This window comes from Crinia signifera, chromosome 12, assembly GCF_055691185.1.
Source record: "Crinia signifera chromosome 12, ASM5569118v1, whole genome shotgun sequence".
Taxonomy (NCBI): Eukaryota; Metazoa; Chordata; class Amphibia; order Anura; family Myobatrachidae; genus Crinia; species Crinia signifera.
The window spans coordinates 44,990,378-45,002,488 of NC_139228.1; the positions used below are offsets into that span (position 1 = coordinate 44,990,378).

The following is a 12,111-nucleotide window of genomic DNA, read 5'->3' on the forward strand; positions in this document are numbered from 1 at the left end:
CAAAACATCAGTGATCCACTTCCGTGTTTCACAGTAGGAATGGTGTACCTTCATCATAGGCCTTGTTGACTCCTCTCCAAATGTAACAATGTTTATGTTTGTAGCCAAACTGTTAAATTATGGTCTCGCCACTCCAAATGAGTTTGTTTAAGAAGTTGTGAGGCTTGTCTCTGTGCTGTTTGGAGTATTGTAAGCAGTATGCTTTGCGGCATTTGCATAGTAATGGATTTGTACTGGCAACTCGACCATGCAGCCTATTTTTCTTCAAATGCCTCCTTATTGTGCATCTTGAAACAACCACACCACTATTGTTCTCATTTAAGCCCATTCCCCTTCTTTTATACACCATTCCATTAGGTATAAAATGCTCTGCTACTGGACTTCCCTCTTAATGTATGATTGCCATCACCTGTGTTGAACTAGTAAATTACTGATAAGCGTGTTTCAACACAGGTGACAGCAATCATACATTAAGATGATTGCAAGAACAGAGTAATTTGGGCCAAATGTATAAAGCCTTAAGTGGAGGTTGATAAAGTACCAGCCAATCAGCCCCTGTCATTTTTCCAACCCAACATGTAACATGACAGTTAGGAGCTGATTGGCTGGTATTTTATCACTCTTATAGTGTTACTAACCAGTTCATTGCTAAGAAGGGTGTTTCAGTACCAAGGCACCAACAAGATGTATTATTAACATCCTGTCCACAAAAGCGGGGGGGCAACTCTTCTCTCTGGCAATGTCCCCGTGAGCTAAAAGGCCATCAGTGCCAGAGAACATGGTGCCTCTTACTGCCGGGCTGGCAAAGTTATAAAAGCCCCCCCCCCCCCAAACAAATGTGCTCCCCTCTCCATGGTATCCTAGACCTCAGGCTGAAGCCTGGGGCTATCTCTGTACCCCTGGGTGGTTGGTGCAGGGTTGATAATTCATGCTACACTATAAAGCAATTTTGTTCTTTACAGTAGGACTACGGGTCCCAGCAAGTCTTCCCTACAATCTGGTAATTGGAAAACCACAAGTACCCACATGTGGGGCATTAAGGGTATGCTTGTACATATAGACCCACTTTTATTTTATTTCTCTGCACCTTCACATGAGGGGCGGCGGTGCCTTTAAGCTCTTTTGCATGCCACCGCTTCCTCTGGCATATTCATCTGTGATGTTCACCTGGGGGGCAGTGAACTTTAAGCTATTTTGCACTGGCTTCCCACCCAGGACTTCAAAATATTCAGAAGCTCTTCTCAGCTCCTCCTTCTCCGTCAGACTGTCTGCCTCCTGTCTTGCACTGGTGAGTATAGCCAGCCTAAATCCCTCACCAAGTAGATCCCGGAGTGCAAGCACTGATGGGGTCCCGCACCCAATGGACCACTGCTGCCAATGGGGTCCCACATCAAGGGGACCCCGACTCACTACCTTTGCAGATGTGGTTCCACACCAAGGGGACCCTAGACAATGGCTTCGCAATCCTTGGCTTGGCCCCTCCCGGAAATGCACAGCAGCAGTTCCAGAAGTGGTCAAGCCAAGGATTGCACCACAAGTGGGGGCAGCACCCCACCGCTCACCTCGAGGCCACCAGGAAACAGTGCTTCAGATCGCATATGCGATCTATAGTGCATCAATTATGGAAAAATGTACCAAGGTGAGATCAAGAACATCAGAGATGGTGACTACTCAGTGAGCACAATGAAGCAAGATGGAAGTAACTGAAAATGGCCATCATCACCCAAATAAATATTTGATCTGCACAGTTAATCAGGAAGATAAACAGGCCTGCAATGATTAATTCACATGGATTTTATAGGTTTAAGTGATGTGTACGAGAGCCCTTTCACTTGGGACATAAATGTAACGTTGGGGGTCGATTTAATTCTCAGCGCTGTGAAGAGTGCCGGGAGGGCGCTCCCAGAGCTATTCTAATCAGCATGCTGCTAGTGGATTTCTGCTTACAGAAATCCAACAAAACTTGTACCGCAATGGGGTTTTGTGCCCTAGAAAGGCTCAAGCAGCATCGCGGGAGACACTTAAGTTGAAAAAATGCCGGTAGTAGTGACCAAACATCTGCGAGTATCAGCATTCTCTGACGTCGCAGCTTGCTGATTGGAATAACTCCGGGAGCTCCTTCCAGCCGCTGTTCACAGCGATCAGAATTTAATTGACCCCATTGTGTGTGACTCAGAATCAGGCTGACGCTATAATGGGCAAATGTAACAAGTCTTTGCATGAGAGCAGACTTTGTACAACATTATTATTTGATGAAAATGGCTGTAAGCTCTATATACCTTATATCAGTGATATCTGCTGTCCATTTCTGATGACATTTACAAAGTAAAGACTCAAAGTATCCCTTGTTGCTTATCTTTAAACTCTTGCTATCATTTTGCACTGCATAAGAACCTGGGGTCTGGAAGTCAAAGTCTATCAACTGTCTGGGTATTTCTGTGCTACAAACAAATATCTGGGTGTGACATTTAAAAAGAAGAGCTGTGTATTTCAGACATTTAGAAAGAAAACCCTGCCTACTATCTTGTCATACATCTTGTGGTGTAGGATTTACTACATTGGGCTCCTTAGGCTAAATTGGGACTGCAGTAATAAAACAGTCATATGGCAGGATAGCCTTTACTACAAGTAATCATGTGACAAGACCATATGTGTACCCTGTTTAAAGCCTAACGCTTCTGCAATCTGTCATCCCACTCTGAAGACTCATATTTACTGACTTGTCATTTGTAATCATGAAACAGCCAAAGCTCTTTAAACTGAAAAGATAAGGTAAGCAGAGGAAAAAGCAGGGAAGCTAAAGAGGATATACAAGTTATGCAGAAAATAAAAGATTAGATGTCTGGACACTTCCACTATCAATATTCAAGTCAGTAACAGTCTGCTTCAAAGTAACGCTTAACCACCAAAGTTATATTAAGCTGTTGGTGGCTGGAGCAGGTGACAATGCTAGGAACATACTACTGTTCAAGGAATGCATTTTCTAGTTATGTCATCATAAAAAGGAAGTGTGTATTGAAATGTCATAAAGAAACAGATAGAACAAGATACTGAAAATCATAGCAGCTGACACACAACAAAAACACCATAGGTAATAGCAGAAAGCAGGCATAGGAAGGAAGGTATGCAACCCCTTGGTACAAGTGTCTGTGCAGCAGAGAGCTCTGCCACCATTTTCAGTGTCAGAGACAGTTGGACATAGGGTGGCATCAGGGGAACACTCAGTGTATTATGGGGGTCCCCATGAAAAGCCCAGGCAAAGCAGGTGTTTTCATGGCAACGCAGGCATGGCGTTCCCTGCTCGGGGAGGGCAGCTGACGTTACATGTCTTTGGTGATCAGCTGCAGAAATAAAAGTCAGTTTAGACTGACTTATTTCTGAAGGGGAGAAAAATCATTAGATGGCGACCATGGAATGATTTCTCTCCCCTTCGGCTGCATGCGAGGGTATGCGTTCTCGTACACATGCCCTTGCATGCTAGCGAGGGGATGCGGGTGGCAGTGAGGGGCGCTGACCTGTTCGCTAGACTGCAATATGAACAACCTAGCAAACAGTTCGGAATGAGGCCCCGGGAGATGTGCATTAATAAGTGAGAAACCATCCTGGTAGCAAGTAGAATATAGAAGCCTGTTAATTGGCATAACAAAGTGTGAGAGGTTCTTAAAATGTGTCAAATGGCTGATTTGGGATTTTTTTTTTTTTTTTTCCAAAAAAGAAGTTAAAATGCTAAAAACCAAACTTTTCCAATTAAATTCAAAACAAATAATATACAAATGTGCAAAAAAATTGGTAATTCATTATCAACCAAGTTGGTCGTCTGTACATGCAGTCAACGCCTGACTATATCATCAACAATGGCATGGTCTTGGATGTGGTCACTTAACAATATTGTTTTCCTATGCACTGTATCATTTGTCAAGAAGTTCCAGGCAGTTCAAGGGAAATAGTTAGCTACTGTATATTGTATCATTGCCACTGTTGTCTAATGTGTCCCCAGCTTTAGGAGCTGGTTGGCTGGGACTTCAGCTCTAACTGAAGTTTAGCTGGAAAGCAATAAAACACATCATATTTAACAAGTATCACATCTAATTTTAGTGCAGGTGCAAAGCATTGCCCTCTTTTGGACAGGTGATGGTCAATGTGCCCCACAATACAGCAAGAGATGCCCCTACAGATGCAGCCTTTACTTCCTTTCAATTATCATTCCAGATTTCGCATTGCTCTGCAAAACTAAGATTTCCATTACATCAGCAACAACTGGCACCTGTAAAAACTGTCGCTACGTAGATGGCTCCATCTTGTTGTGCTTTAGCAGGAATCATTACACTGAACCATAGCGGTCTGTAAAGAACATCCAGTAAGTGCTGACTTGGGACTCCGATATTAGGCAATAATAAAATAATTCTTATTACAGTCATTTTTTTCTGTGGAAATCCATTTTCTTACAGCACTTCATCTGTACACTACACTAAGTTCATAAAATGTGTTCAGCCTTTTATTTTTCACCCTATCAATAGTCACACCATGACTAGATTGCTAGGTTCTGGCAGTGGTATACAGTAAAAGTTCTTACAAGGTTATTTAAAGAGTAAATATACTGTACTTTATAATAATCAGAAGTCTAAATGATTGGTTTTCAATATATGACACTGTCTAAACATCAGTAAGATCTCATCGTTAAATGGTGCTATATAATCCCTTTCCTTTTTTTTATATTTTTATCTTTATCATACAAAATTTTCCCAAACACACTTTTATAGTTTACAAATATATATATAGAGCTACATTATTGACTGATACCTGTTAAATCCTAAACTTATCCAAAAATCAATTAGGAGAGAAAGAAGAAAAAAAATCCATTTTAATATATTACATTGTTAAAAACAAATTGCCTTACAAGAGGTGATAACCCCTTCTTTTATTATCTGGTCTGTTATTTCCAGGGAACTATCTCCATGCTAGATTATTATAGCCAACATTTTCTGCTTATGCTTAGTTCAGTGCCAGAGTTAGGCTTTACCCCAGTCCATCATTATTCTCCTATTCCAATACCTTACAGTGACCATTCTATTGATGCGAAGCACACCTTAATCCAGTGGTTCCCAAACTGTGTGCCGTGGCTCCCTGGGGTGCCTTGGGACACTTGCAGGGGTGCCCTGAGTTGGTGGTCCAGGACCAACTCAAATTATTATTGGTTAATTATTTATGAGCAAAACCAGTGCTGGTGGCTGCCAATCATAAAATGTGTACAAACAGAAGCAAATCATGCCCTTTACCACATAACTGACCCTAAGAATTGCATATAAACCCTATCTAATTACATTTTTTTTGGCCTAGGGGTGCCGTCAAAAAATTCTGATACTCTAGGGTGCCGTGATTCAAAAAAGATTGGCAACCCCTGCCTTAATCCTTTCCTGGATTTGGGGAGATAAGGTCTTTATGAATCTACCCCAGGTATCCAAGAATTTGACTTTGTGTGTGACTTTATACGTAGATGCCTCCACCCAATCCATTAGGAAAATATGGTATAGTTTGTCCAGAATACTTTCATGGTTGGGGGTTGGGGTTGTATCCACATGTGCAGAATCATTTTTAGGGGCTGCAGATATGGAGAGCAATAATTTATGCCCCCACCTCTCCCATTGTTTTTCGACATACTAAAAATAGCCCAATCTACCGTCGGTGGGAATTACCGATCTATATGAGTTCTTATAAACCCCTAGCCTAGACCCTTCTCAAAAAATGGAACACAGCTGGGCATTCCCAAAAGCAATGGACCATAATTCATCTTTCTATATAATAGCTTCTCTGTTGAAATGTTGTATACGCAAGGCAAGAGGATGGTCATATATCTACAGTATGCTAAATTCTATTTATTTTATTCACAGATACATTATTAGCTTGGCCAATATGAAGCTTTTGTCAGGGCTATAAACTTAAAAGCATCATCATCTACAGTAGTGGTTCTCAAACGCAACCCTCAGGAGCCCAAACTGTTTGTGTTTCACAGGTCACCCAGCAGGTGCACAGGTGTTTTCATTAATCACTGACACATTTGTAAAGATCCCCAGAAGAAGTAGCTAATCAGCTAATGACGTGTAGACATCTAAAACATAAAATGTGCCTATACAGTTAGAATCTATAGCTAATTAGTGCAAATCATACCGTGTGCGCCCACATCCGATCACAATTTGATCGAGACCCTATTTATACTATGTTGGAAGGAGAGCAATGCTGCCCCCCCCCCCCCCCCCCTGGCCATACTTACCTCCATCCCTCCCTCAAATTGAACCATGTGTTCACACCTTAACTTGTGATTCTGTGAGGAGACCTATAAAACATTGTTTGTGGTTCTGATGGGCAAATTTGAGAACCACTGTTCTACAACATTCAGTGGTAGTCTGTGGGCCTTATGTCCTTGCAGGCAGAGTACAATTCCAGGGAGTTGGCCCTTATTTTCAAGTGCCAGTGATATAAAAGTCACAACCCAAATAGTCTTCCCTTTTAAATAGCTGCTTAAAAAATACAGGTTAGCTTGCCGGAATGGTACCTTTGCCTGCATCTCACATTCTAATACATATGGCCCTGTAAGTCTGTAGACAGGCTGTTACATCCCATCAGGTAATTTGATGGGACTGATATACTAAGCTTGTGTATCCTTCCTATTTCCCTATAAATTGTAAGCTTGCGAGCAGGGCCCTCTAAGCTCTAGGTCTGTCTGGCATCACCCAGTTTGTCTGATCACTGTTGATTCCAATAGTAAAGGGCAACAGAATATGCTGCGCTTTATAAGAAACTGTAAATAAATAATAAGAATGTTCCCAACAATTGCCTGAGATAATCTAGATACAAGCTGCAAACATGTGCTGTAATGGCATGTAAAATACATTTAATGAATATCTCACCTCTGGTGTGACATCTCTTGGGGCAAAGCCAGTTCCTCCCGTTGTTAGAATCAGGTTAAGTTCTTTTTCATCGCACCAGTCTATTAATGATTCCTAGCAAAAGAGATCAATGTCAAGGAGGGCAGCTTGTTGGAAAATATAAAAGTTAAATTCTGCATACTTCAATAAGCTGTAATGACAATGACTCTGGCTAAAATAAAACAGTGGAACCATGCAGTCCCCCTTATGAAATGTAAGACACTTGTCCAGGTGAATCCTGAAACGTTTTCACTCATATTAATTAAATAAGAAAGTTACACTCTGAGATGTTAGAGCAAATTATACCACTTTCCTACCAAATTTATAACCCTGGTCTCAGTTTGGTGTGAAAGGGTCTACCCGGGTTGCCTTTCTCGACAATCCGACCCTGGTAGTTACCAGGATAGACCGGCACAGCACAGGAAGCCAAAAGTGTAAATCAGTGGTGTCAAACTCATGGAACTCCAGCTGTTGTGGAACTACATGTCCAAGCATGCCCTGCCACAGATTTTCTAGAATGGATTGCTATGCTGGGATGTGTAGTTCAACAACAGCTGGAGGGCCATGAGTTTGACAACACTGGTGTGAATGGTGTGACCTGTTTATCTCCAAGCACCAGCAAATGGAAGATCCAGCAAAAACCTGAATTCAGGCTGCAGGTTATTAGCAACTGAGTTATTGCCGTGGGATGGCTTGAAACGGTGTTCAATAACACGGGTTAGACCAGGGTGTTTTGGGGAGACTGTTCTGTTTCTGAACAACTTTTCTGGCATATACAGTATGACCTCTCTGTTCACATAATGTACTAGGCATACAGATGTGCCCTCATGCACTACTGCCTTGCCCCAAGCATCTTTTCACTTGAAAGTGCATCTTAAATCACCCAACTTACATAAAATGATTAACGAGACTGCACTGATTAAACCTTTGTGACCCATTGAATATTTCCAGTGTATCCCAGTGAAGACAGTGTCAATGAAAAAGGCAATAAAAGGCCCCCATACATTACTGAGACTTCTCGGACTTCATGAGCTGCCCACGAAGGCCGTATGTGATGTATCAGGCATCGGATCGGATGTCAAACACACCTGGCCCAATCCGTCGGAATCAGGTGAAAAGTAGCCAAATTGCACTACTGTATGGCCAGCATAACAATCCGCAAAAATTGGTTTTGGTCACTTTGTTCATTTTCGTTTTCTGGAGTACCTATGGCATTGTAGCTCGTACACCAAAACATTGCAATTCTTTCTAAATTGATATTTTGATTCTCTAGCGCTGGCACGTCCAATCTGTGGCCCTCCAGCTGTTGTGAAACGACACATCCCAGCATGAGCCATAGTTTTAGCATTCCCTATTAGCAAAACTGTAGAAAGGCATGCTGGGATGTGTAGTTTCACAACAGCTGGAAGGCCTTAGGTTGGACATGCCTGCTCTAGCGTCTTCCAGAAAAGGCTGACAATATTTTCGGACATTTAAATGGGCATTGAGATTTGAATGGCAACCATTACCACAATACAGTCTATGCAATACTTTTGCATAGACTGTGGGAAGTCATTAAATGTTAATATGTACAGTAATATGCAACACTTACAGTATGCATGTGTGTGTAAAGAAGTCTGAAACTGTATACAAAAACGTTAGGATTCAGCAGCTTTTTTTCAGTACAAGCTCTGTTGAAACATATTTAAAATAGATTCCTGTGTCTGGAACAGATTGAGAGGTGTCTTGCAGCATATGTGGTGTACTGTATGTAAGACACACATGTAAAGAAACGGATGCTACATTCCTTGGCATAGCTCACTCATATTTGAACCAGTACCATCAAAATGCTCAATCATGGAAACGGAGAACAATTAATTCAACATAATTCCGCAAGTATTATACAGTTGTGGACAAATTTGTTGGTACCCTTAAAGCTCATTAAAACAATGGTTCATTTGTGCAATCATGGTGTTAGTAAAAGCTATTGTCTCATGTACAGTATACCTGCATGGTGAAATTTGCTATGTATTGCTTATTAGTTACCAAGAGTAATATCAGCGTCGGTGGCTGTGTGCACCAACTCTTAAAACCCCCCTCCATAGAGGTGAGGAGCAGCTTTAGCATTCATTATATAGGATTCTACAAAGCTATTCTAAAATGGTCTGGACAGAAATGTTGGTATCCCTTATTAATAATAATAATAAATAATACTACTCAGCAGCAATTTTGCATCTGACATGATATACAATATTATGCGGGTGAGAAAAAAAAATGATTTAAAATCTGAAGTGCTAATAGTATATTTTCATCTAGTAAAAAAAAACCGAAAGTACTTCTGTGGTGGTTGGAGGCCAGCACACTCTCACCCAGCATCCGTGAGACTACTGGTGTGCTGTCGTGAGGTGATATCACTCACCCAGAACACTGAAACATCAGTACTGCATTGCAGGACGGTTCTACGGACACCATTCTGAAATCAAGCCAGCGTTTCTCTGTGAGGGCAGCATCCTATCTCCGAGTTGCGTTCCGGATCCCTACAAGTTCCCACTTCTGGATGACTGTACATAAGTCAGTTGTAGGCATAATGGGCCATTGCAACCAGTTGCACAGTAACGATAGCTGGCTGGCCAGTAAAACTTAAAGGCTGACCCAAGGGACTGACTAAGAGACCTTTCTGCACAGGGAATGCATAATATCTAATTATATTGGATGACACATTCTTCTCACAGCTATTGGCAAACTTCTCAAATTTCTATATGTTCTATATAGAGTAGTCTTCATTCTTGCTTCTACACGCAGTTATTAGCTGTATGGATGAATACATAGCTAAATCTCCAAAAGGCCCTAGGGTGGTCAGGCAGGGAAGTGTCATGGGAAATATACTGTATATCCTCCCTGCAGACTACCCCTACCGACTATTTATGCTCCAATAAAGAAAATATTATAAAAAAATGCCCCGAAACGGCGCCTCTGCCCCGAAAAGTCACACCATATAGAACTTGCTATATAAGTATAAATGTATAAGGGACTTGCCTTTCCTTACCCCCGTCTCTCCTACAGTATTGCCTTATTTTTGGCTGTTCTTTTAAATACTATTTATATGGCAATCTGATAGATTGTTCTCATTGGTTCTTAAAACTGTTTATCATCTTTTTAAACTGGATTAAACCCCAAGCATATTTTCCAAGGTCATAGTTTTTTATATTGTTTACCGTAATACCTGCTTACTTGGAAGTGTAGGGGATTTCTCTTGAGTCCTATTGGAGAAAGTGCACTATAGAAATAAAACTTACTTAACATACTAATGTTTCTTATATTCGATCGGTTCTCAAATTTGTATTGTAGAATGCAGAGGGGCTGAATTTCCCTATTAAGAGATGAAAAGTATTAAGCCATAGCAAACGTTTCAAAGCTAAAGTGGATTTCCTGCAGGAGATCCACTGGAGTTCAAAAGATCCTTACACCCTCTGAGACTCCTAGATTGTTGATTATAAGGGTCTAAGTGTAAAAGGGTCTTAATTTTGTTTTCTAAACAACTTCCGTACAATATTAAAAATACATTCTTGGACCCCATGTGTCATTTGCTTTTTATTGAATAATCCCTGTTTGACTCTCTCCATACCATGGCAGCTATTTATGCTCCAACTGGTACAAGCAGGGTATTCTATTCTAATTTATATATCAAATGTTGTATTCCACAACTCTTTGTTGTATATCGATGCTCCCAACTAAAGATTCATGGATATTACTGAAATTCATGGTCTTCATACACCATGTATCTTGTATTCTGATTATGCCATGCTTATGTCTAATAATAATAATATATATATTTAAACCAATTAAGTGAATAAAATAGAGAGAACTTAAAATAAAATCAATATTTGGTGTGACAGCCCTTTGCCTTGAAAACAGCATCAATTCTTCTAGGTGCACCCGCACACAGATTTTGAAGAGAGGTAGGCAGGGAGGTTGTTCCAAATATCTTGGAGAACTAATCAAATATCTTACATGGATGTAGGTTTGCCTAAATCCTTCTGTCTCTTCATGTAACAATATGATGCTGAGAGCAGGGATCTGTGGGAGCCATATTAAACATTTCAGGACTCCTTGTTTTTCTTTACGTTGATGATAGTTCTTAATGACTGTGGCTGTGTCTTTGGAGTGGTTACCCAGCTGCAGAATAAATTTGGAGCCAACCAGAGACCTCCTGCAGGGTATTGTATGATGGATAAGTACCTGTATGTATTTCACAGCATTGCTACACAATTTATCCTGGCCAAATACAGAATTCCATTTGGTGAAATGCAACCCCAAACTTGAAAGGAACCAACACGATGCTTCAGTGTTGTCTGCACGCACTCTTTATTGTGCCATTATCCAGCCCTTCATCAAACAAACTGCCTAGTGTTACAGACAAATTCCTCAACACCCAAGTTCCTATACTACAATCCTACAGAATAACTGACTCTGTATGTGCATTTAGGAAAAATTATGCTATCTTGAAGGCAAAGGGTGATCACACCAAATATTCATTTGATTTAGGTTTTCTTTCTAATTTATTTTATTAATTGATAAAAATAAACGGTACTTGTGTATTATCACGGCTCCCACGATTTCCATCTTATGGGATCTTATACAACTTTAAATTGTATACCATTGTATATGGCATACAATGGCATACGATGAGATGAGATTTTAAATTGTATAAGCACACTAATGGGTGCTTTCAAGGTCAATTGGCCCCCCTATAAGATTTTTAATTGTATAAGCACCCTAATGGGTGCTTACAATGTTAAATGCACCCCCACTATCAACTTTACATGTATTACGCGTCCCCTTGCCACGCTTCGGGCGCGGTGGCTCGCTGCGCTCGCCACATTATATAAAATCAACTCCACGCCCACATGGATAGTGGGGGTATGAAAAGGTCGGAGGACGGGTACCGCTGCGCTCGCCACGCTTCGGGTTGGCGTTGATAGTGGGGGTGGTGTGGGGGTGCATTGAACATTGCAAGCACCCGTTAGGGTGCTTATACAATTAAAAATCTTATAGGGGGGCCAATTGACCTTGAAAGCATCCATTAGTGTGCTTATACAATTTAAAATCTCATCTCATCGTATGCCATATACAATGATATACAATTTTAAATTATATAAGATCGGGTCCCATCGCAGCACATCTCATCTCATTGCATACCATTTTAAGC

At 40.9% G+C, this 12,111-nt stretch overlaps 1 protein-coding gene across 37 annotated transcripts in view; it reads right to left on the reverse strand.

Annotated features, from left to right (window-relative positions):
- The window catches only part of GPHN (gephyrin), a 435,418-nt gene that overhangs the window by 289,494 nt on the left and 133,813 nt on the right, over positions 1-12,111 (reverse strand). For all 37 annotated transcript variants that reach the window (XM_083166733.1, XM_083166721.1, XM_083166724.1 and 34 more), the window contains exon 4: positions 6,906-6,998. In XM_083166733.1, the coding sequence (XP_083022859.1) occupies positions 6,906-6,998 (93 nt within the window). The remainder of the gene's footprint in view (positions 1-6,905; positions 6,999-12,111) is intronic.